Source organism: Thrips palmi, unplaced genomic scaffold (genome assembly GCF_012932325.1).
Source record: "Thrips palmi isolate BJ-2018 unplaced genomic scaffold, TpBJ-2018v1 HiC_scaffold_12, whole genome shotgun sequence".
Lineage (NCBI taxonomy): Eukaryota > Metazoa > Arthropoda > Insecta > Thysanoptera > Thripidae > Thrips > Thrips palmi.
In genome coordinates, this window is record NW_023144623.1 from 13282753 (window position 1) to 13291638 (window position 8886).

An 8886-nucleotide genomic window follows, 5' to 3' on the forward strand; every position below is an offset into this window, starting at 1 on the left:
TCTCTGGAAAATGCGGCTGGATCGGTTCGGACAGCCCATAGAGGCGGCGGCCCGCCCTCTGGGAAATCAGTGTCCGCCATAAAGGCGACCCCGAAGGGGCCCAAGCGGCCGAAGGGGCCTGTGTCCGGTAGTCGGACTAATGGGGCCTCGCGAGCCAACACCCTGGGCCCGGCCGGGCCGCGTCCAAGCAGCGCTCTGTCTCTCTCACTCTCGTGGGGCGTCCCGTCTGGGCGCGACAGGGACAGAGCGACGTTCGGAATCGGGCCGCTTGGGCCGGGCCCTGGGCCGGGCCGCCCGCACTAGGAAGAGGAGGGGCCGTGGACCCCCCGGCTGGATCGCGAGGGGCGCACGGCCTGCCGACCGATGGTGGGGCCCAGCGCGCGCCGACTCCCTCGCCCGAGGGCGCCCCTGCGCGCCCCGCCCCGCCACGCCCCGCCCCGCCTAGCAGTTCAAGAAGCAGCAGCAGCAGCGGTGTCCCGTGATGCTATCTCGTGTTGTTTTACAATGCAAGCTCCCACCCGGCCCGCCCCGCCCCACCCCGCCCCGCCCCGCCCCGGCCCGCCCCGCCCCGGCACTGACGGCCTGGCGGTCCACCTGGCCGCATTTACATCGAGACCGCGACTCGGCGTGGCCACTCGGAAGTATGATTATTGAGCGGGGCGGCGGAGTCGTTGTAAAATTTTTCACCCCCTTAAATCCTACAGTAGTTACTTTCTGACTCAGGACAACCAGCTCTCCCGTGTTTTACAGTTTGGTCGTAGAGAAAAAATATAAGCAGCCGTTCTCGAAACGAAAGCGACTTTTTGTCGGGAGTGTAGTCCATTGTCCACGCCGCGGTTGACTCTGGCCGCTGCCCAGTGCCCTACACTGGGGTGCACCGGCTGCTCCAATGCAGCCTCCAGCAGGCTGGTGTCGCCGCGTTCTCTCTCGCACTCGTCCCGCATGCGTGCGAGAGAGACAGAGCGACGCGGCTGGAGTCGCCCCACTGGAAGCGTCGCGTTCCCACGGCGGCGGCGCGTCATTCTCCGAGCCTCCCTCGAGTGCGAGAGAGACAGAGAGACAGCGCGGCGCAGCGCCCCAAGGACACTATAAACATACTATTAGCTCACGTAGACCACGCGCTATCAAAGCGCGGACCGCTTTTACGCTTCGTTGCGGGTAATTCCCCGCAGCGCGTCGCTCCGTCTCTCTCGCACTCGTGGCCGAGCCGAAGGGGTGCGAGAGCGACGGAGCGATGCGGGTCGGTGCCGTCCTTGCGCGCTTTCGACGCGACGTACTTACAGCTCGGACTGTTCGGAGCGTTTTCTACGGGCCGCGCGCGGCAGTCCGGCAGCGCACAGTGGGCCAGAAGACCGGTGGAGGCGACCAAAACCCCGGACGCGTTTTGAGCTCCAGAGTCGCTAAATGGGACTCGAACCGAGCGTGTGACCCCACCAATGGATTGCTCTCCGAACGAGGAATCCATTGGTGGGGTCACACGCTCGGTTCGAGGCCTGTTTAGCGACTCTGGAGCTCAAAACGCGTCTAGAGTTTTGGCCGCCTCCACCGGTCTTCTCGCCCACTGTGCAGCGGCCGGCACTTCTCGGTCCGTCTCTCTCGCACTCGTGGAGAGTGCCACAGGGGTGCGAGAGAGACGGGGCGAGGAGGGCGGCATTGATGAAGCCGTCCTGCCTGTGTGGCCGATCGGAGATACCGCGCTGAGGGCCTTCTTGGCCTTCCTGGCCTCCGACATCGCCGCCGGCACCCCGGGCTTGGCCTGGGTCCTGCGCGCACTGCGGGGCGCGGCCCGGCGTGGGGCGGGGCGGGGTGGGGTGCGGCGGGGCGCGGCGGGGCGCGGCGGGGTGGGGCGTGGTGGGGCGTGGCGGGGCGTGCGGTGGGGCGTGGCGCGCGGGGGCCGTCCGTCAGCACACCGTCGTCTTGTCGTCACAATAGGCCATTTCATTCTTTATGAAGAAGAAAAATTACTGAAAATTAAACCGAACTCCTATTTCTTTTTACACCGCGCCGGCGGCAGCAGCGTAGCTCCCGCAGGAAACCCGTGCATTATCGAAAGTCTTTCTTCCTTTTTCCTTCCCATCTGGGATGGAATTCAGCCCTCATTGTGTCGCCACGCTGCGCCGCGCGGTGCACAGTGGAGGCCAGAAGACCGGCGGAGGCGGCCAAACCTCCAGACGCGTTTTGAGCCCCAGAGTCGCTAAACAGGCCTCGAACCGAGCGTGTGACCCCACCGATGGATTCCTCGTTCGGAGAGCAATCCATTGGTGGGGTCACACGATCGGTTCGAGTCCCATTTAGCGATTCTGGGGCTCAAAACGAGTCTCGGGTTTCGGCCTCCTCCGCCGGTCTTCTGGCCCACTGTGTGGTGCCGCCGGACCCTCCACCACGCCACCATAAACACCGGGCGATTCGTAATAACTCGGTCGCCATGCAGCGTCACGCAATTAAAAATGTAAGGCAATGACGGCAGCGTGATGGCATTCGGTCCGTCTCTCTCGCACCTCTTCGGGACGCCCCACGAGTGCGAGAGAGACAGAGCGACGCTGGAAGGAACCAGCGCACAGTGGGCCAGAAGACCGGTGGAGCGGCCAAAATTCTAGACGCGTTTTGAGCTCCAGAGTCGCTAAACAGGCCTCGAACCGAACGTGTGACCCCACCAATTGATTGCTCTCCGAACGAGGAATCCATGCGACGGTCCCTATCGATAGGCACGTAAGTCCGAACGGCGAGAACGTAAGCGCGCAAGTCCGTCCGCCCAGGACATACCGTCGTATCTCGCCCGGGTCGCGACGTAGCGTGCCATGTAGATACGGAATGATGCAACGTTAGCACGCTACGTAGCGACCCGGGCGAGATACGACGGTATGTCCCGGGCGGACGGACTTGCGCGCCTACGTTCCCGCCGCTCGGACTTACGAGCCTATCGATAGGGACCGTCGCATTGGTAGGGTCACACGGTCTGTTTGTGTCCCATTTAGCGACTCTGGAGATCAAAAGGCGTCTTGGCCGCTCCACCGGTCTTCTGGTCCACTGTGGGCGGCGCTCGTAGACACGCCGTCGTCGGCATGGCTTATCACAACGCGGCGGCCGTCCATCATCGAAAAGAGAGGGAAACAATTGGAAAACAAACGCGATGGCTGCGCGCATGTGGCTTTCTGCAATCGCAATAACAATCCGTCTTCCAGGGAACCAGGACGGCGACGGCGTTGCACCTGAAAAAAAAAAACCCGGGGTCCTAATTACTGGCTGTGTTCTAATTCGGGCGGCCGGCGTGCATCCGGGCGTCGCGGCGCCGCAGCAGACTCATTCCGAGAGTCGCTTTCGTCGCTCTGTCTCTCTCGCACTCGTGCGGCGTACCGTTCAGGTGCGAAAGAGACAGCGCGACGAAAACGACTCTCAGTGTGCAGCGACGGAGTCGGACGGAGTGCACCCTGGAGGTCCCAAAGCACAATGGGCCAGAAGACCGGTGGAGGCGGCCAAAACTCTAGACGCGTTTGGAGCTCCAGAGTTGCTAAATGGGGCTCGAACTGAACATCTGACCTCACCAATGGATTGCTCCCCGAACGAGGAATCCATTGGTGGGGTCATACGTTCGGTTCGAGTCCTGTTTAGCGACTCTGGAGCTCCAAACGCGTCTAGAGTTTGGGCCGCCTCCACCGGTCTTCTGGCCCACTGTGCGGAGGCAGGCCGGGCTGTGGACCGTCCCGGAGGAGCTGCTTGATAAAACCCGGAGCGGGGGGGGGGGGGGGGGGGGGGAGGGGGGCGCCGTGATCCGGAGACGCCCCGCACGACCGAGCCGCGCCACGCTGCACGCCCACACGCCCACCGACAACGTCATGGCCCGCGGCGCCATCGCGGCCCTGCCGCAAACGGCCCGGGTTCGAATACCGACGGCTGCTTTTTCGGATTAGGACTTTTTTCCGGCCAATAGATTGATTCCGCGAGTGGTTTCCGTCGTTCTGTCTCTCTCGCACCTCTACGGAACGCCATTTGCGAGCGAGAGAGACAGAGCGACGCTCTGCCGGTCTGCTTTTCCAGTTTGGTGACTAGGGGCATCCGATTGGCGACACACTGACCACTCTGTCGCCGGCAGCCCGGCCATGCAAAATGTGTTCTACATCGTTTGGCATGCGTCTGCCCGGCTTGCCCGACGGCCAGGGGGCTCGTTCCGAACGGCGGATCTCGTCAGTCTGTCTCTCTCGCACCCATACGGGGCGCCCCGTGGGTGCGACAGAGAGAGAGAGAGAGAGAGAGAGAGAGAGAGAGAGAGAGAGGGAGAGAGAGAGAGAGACCTCACTCTCGGAGGAGTCGGTGTGCAGCCCGACCTACCGGCCCTGCTCCGCTGCGGGCGTGGCGAGGCGTGGCGGGGGAGGGGGGAGCCCCTCGGGGGTTGGCTCGCCCGTTCCGCTCAGCCGTCGTCGTCGTCGTGTCGGAGCGCGATAACGATTTATGCGAAAGAAATGAGGAGTGCCGGTCGACTTTTGGAGGAAGCGCGAACCCGGATGAACCGGCGCGCCGCCCGCTGCAGTCCGCTGCAGTCGCTCTGTCTCTCTCGCACTCGCGGTGCGCGACGCAAGGGTGCGAGAGAGACAGAGCGGCGACGGAATCTGGCGGCGGCGGCGCGTTGCACTGCGGTGTAGTGCGGAGCTGGACGTGATGTGTTTGAGTGATAGCCATCTCTAGGTGGGGCCAGACCCGCCAGCCGGCTTGGCGGCTCGGAAAATCATCGCACCTCCTTGAGCTCGTCACCCCTCCCCTCCCCTTCCCCTCCCCTCGTCACGGCGATAGCCATCGGAAATAAATCGCCGAACATTGTCGCGCGGTACCGCCGTGCATGCCTCGGAGGGGAGGGGGGGCCCAAGCCCCCCGGGCGGGGGCGTTGGTTGCCCGGCCCCCATTTGTCTCTCTCGCACTCATGGGCTGTCCCGTTTGGGTGCGAGAGAGACAGAGCGATGAAAGTGCCGCGGGTCGCGCCGCGCAGGGCGTTGGGACGACGTGCCGACGGCGGCTGGCGCACAGAGCCTCCGAACAGTGCCTCATCGCTCTGTCTCTCTCGGACTCGTGGGGCGTCCCGTACATGTGCGAGAGAGACAGAGCGATGAGGCTCCGCGCAGACGGGCGGGGCAGCGCCATTCCCCTCCTCTCGGTCTGCAAATGCAGCAAATGCTACCGCCACGGCGTTCTGGCACACTGACTCCGAGAGTCGTTTTCGTCGCTCTGTCTCTCTCGCACCTACAAGGGACGCCCCATGAGTGCGGGAGAGACAGAGCGGCGAAAACGACTCTCGGAATCAGTCTGCGGACCGCGGCCGTGGCCTGGGATGGCAACGGCGCTGTAAATTTCGCAGTGTCATAAATGGGCGGTCGCGACAGTAATAACACGGCAGCCTACACTGCGAGGGATGCGCCGCCACGCTGGCCGTGGCTGGGCGAGGGCCGTGCCAACTAGGTCTTCCCTGCCGCCCTGCCCGCCACGCGGACCAAGGATGCCAAGTCAAGTTCGAAACGCGCAGCGCGCAACCGCCAGATGGCGCTAGCACGGCAAACCGTCGTTTTCGTCGCTCTGTCTCTCTCGCGCCCCTTTGGAACGCCCTATGAGTGCGAGCGAGACAGAGCGACGAAAAGGACTCTCGTAATCAGTCCGGAGGCGAGCGCCAGCGGCAGAGCCTGCTTCTGGAGTGGCTATCAGGTGCAGGCATGCGAGCTGAATTTAGCTAGTCTCAGCGGAGGCCTCAGCCCAGCAGTGGGAGGGCAGACAGTCAGCATTGTCAAGTCCACTTCGTGTCATGCCGCTCTGTTTGCCCACTTTCAGGCTGATAGTGTACCGCTATTTGCCTACATCACAGGCGCCTTTCTAGTGCCACAAAGAGGGTGGGGTCATGACCCACCTCACACACACACACACACACACACACACACACACACACACACAGAGAGAGAGAGAGAGAGAGAGAGAGAGAGAGAGAGAGAGAGAGAGAGAGAGAGAGAGAGAGAGAGAGAGGCACGCAACTACAGCCACAAACAAGCATACACCCCTGTCCCTGTGCAGCACGTCACTGCCGACGTAAAGAGCATCAGCTCTCAGCCGCGCTTCTGGTACCAACTGACCGTCCGTCTAAAGCGAAGTTTCGTCTTCTGCTTGCAGGTGGCGGCTGACCCAGCTGCTTGACGCCCTCGCCATGGAGTAGCCACCAGCGAGCCGCCCAACGTCACCGTCGTCGCATCCGGCTGCACCATGGAGTTTTCGGAGGCCTTCCGGCCCGAGGACATCGCCAAGACGGACTTCTTTGACTTCGTGGTGACGCCAGAGGACAACGACATGGTGCTGCACAACAACTTCCCGGCCTGGTCGCGCAAGTCCATGGGGCTGTTCGCCAACAACAACAACAGCAGCACGGAGGACGCCAATGGCTCCGTCAAGGAGACCAACAACAACAACATCCTGCCCAACTTCGCGGTGGACGACTCGTTCTGGGACACTGGCGGGGTGACGAAGGCGGCGTTTGCCGCCGCGGCCGCCGCCGTCAACATCAAGATGGAGTCGCCCTCGCTGGAGGACATCAACGACATTTGCTGGCCGTCCAACTGCAGCGTGGCGACGCCGGAGCCGGCGGACGCCACCAGGGACAAGGACACGGACGGGTCCATCTACACCCTGACGGTGGTGAACGGGCAGGACGCGCCGCCCGGCGGCCAGCCCCTGCCGCCCGGGGGGCAGCAGCCCGGGGGCCAGCCGCCCGCGGCGACGCCCGCAGCGCCGCAGCCCGCCGACCCGGAGCCGCCGCCGCTGTGGTACCGGCCGCCCGACCTCAGCAGCATCCTCCGCGAGGGCGACGAGCAGCTGCGGCAGGCCATGTCCGCCATGGACAGCCAGTACCAGACGTCGCTCGACATCGACTCCATCATCAGCATCCTGCCGTCCATGGACGAGCCCCTGCACGGCGACATGACCCACGGCGCCATGGGCCACGGCCTGTTCGCCGCCGGCACGCCCAGCGAGGACCTCGTGGAGGACAGCGGCTTCGTGGAGAGCAAGGAGGACCAGATGAAGTCGAGCGGGCGGGGCGCACTGCAGGACGACGGCCGGACGGCGTACAGCGAGAACAACAACGACTGGGCGTACTCCAACCACAACGACAACTCGGCCGCCGAGTCGCTGCTGCGCAGTGCGCTGCAGGGCGGCAAGTCATCGTACCTGAGCCAGTACTCCGGGCCCGCGCACTCCGCACCGCACTCCGCACCGCACTCCGCGCAGCCGGCGTCGCACCAGGACCACCTCCAGGACGGCAGCAAGACCCTCACGGAGCTGGGCCCGCCCGGCAGCGGTGGCGGCGCGCCGCCGGACCACGCGTCGCTGGGGCTGTTCATGAGCGGCGACGGCATGCTGCCCATGGAGGGCATGCTGTTCGACGACAGCGGCGGCGGCATGTACGCCAACGGGCCGGCACCGCCGCAGTGCGCGTCGGCGTGCTCCTCCACCACGTGCATGGACGACATCCTGCTGTCGCCGCTCGACGACTACGAGAAGCTCAAGATGATCGAGAACGAGGTGGCCGAGTCCGCCAAGCGGTACGGCGTGCCGCACCACGGCGGCCACTACGGCGCCGCGCCGCCGCCGAGCATGGCCGCGCCGCACGCCGCGTCGCCCCACTCCAGCACGCCCGCGCCGCGCCCCAAGAAGAAGTCCGCCAAGCGCGGCGGCGCCGACCGGCCGCCCAAGCCCAAGGCGTCCGTGTCCACGTCGGCGACCTCCGCGGCCTCCGCCGCCACCAGCAACGGCGGCGCGCGCAGGGAGCGCTCCCTGCACCACTGCACCATCTGCAGCAAGGCGTTCAAGGACAAGTACTCGGTGAACGTGCACATCCGGACTCACACGGGCGAGAAGCCCTTCGCGTGTTCCGTGTGCGGCAAGAGCTTCCGCCAGAAGGCCCACCTCGCCAAGCACTACCACACGCACATCGTGCAGAAAAGCGAACACTTGGGGCCCGCCAAGGCCTTGTCCACCAAGGCGAGGTAGCACACCGCCCAGTGGCGGATCCGGGCCCGGCCTCAGGGAGGGGCAGAGTAGCGCTTTTTGTCCGCCAGCAAAGTGTGCCTTTTTGCCTGCCTGTCAGGCGGCTGGCCATGTTGCGCCCCTCTGGATCCGCGTCGGCCCTGCCGCGGGGGCGTCACGGTGTCACCAGTAATGCAAACCTTAGCAAATTTCCGAGTGTCGTTCTTGTTGTTTTACATGTTTTGCCAGTGTATTGGTCGGTGGATCTGACCACTACAGTGTACAGGGCGAAAAAGTTGGCCGTACTTTTGTCGACCGTCCCCCTATTGAAGCCGTGGCGCTGCCATCGCGACCCGCGCAGAGCGGGGGCCGTGGCCTGGGCCGAGGCCCTCATGTCGAACAGTACCTACTTGGATGAATCCATGACAAAGACAAAATGATTGTTCCTATATATCTCACTTCACGAGCTGTGATCTGCCTGTTAGTTTTTACAATTTTATTGTTCGTTTTTTTTGTAAGTATGGCATTAAGCCGCCATGTACATTATTTTTGTCAAAACTGTTTTGATAGAAAAAAAGAAGCGATATTTTTATACAGCTGCCTGCAAGCAGCGGCCAAATTGCCAAGTCGCCTTAAATGTGGTTGTAAAATTTGCTCATGCTGAAGACACTCCACTCTTACATACGCCTCTCGAAATGTAGAATCAAAATTATGTTTTCAGCAAACTGAATCAAATGCAAATACTGTTAATATTTTTTGTAAATAATGTGAGTATAAGTGTTACTCTAACGTGCCTTAAAATGTAGTGTTGAGATGACTCTTCGTTTCCTTTCATTGGAAATATTTGTTCGATCATTTTGCAGGTTGAGTTTTTACTCCAAAATGTACGGTACTTTT

General features: G+C 62.7%; 1 protein-coding gene across 1 annotated transcript in view; it reads left to right on the forward strand.

The window, feature by feature from the left end:
• Positions 1-8886, forward strand: part of LOC117640475 (early growth response protein 4) — a 28962-nt gene that overhangs the window by 19825 nt on the left and 251 nt on the right. The window contains exons 2-3 of the mRNA XM_034376996.1: positions 6142-7214; positions 7287-8886. The exon at positions 7287-8886 is cut by the window's right edge and continues 251 nt beyond it. Of these exons, the coding sequence (XP_034232887.1) occupies positions 6232-7214; positions 7287-8013 (1710 nt within the window). The 5' untranslated portion in view covers positions 6142-6231 and the 3' untranslated portion in view covers positions 8014-8886. The remainder of the gene's footprint in view (positions 1-6141; positions 7215-7286) is intronic.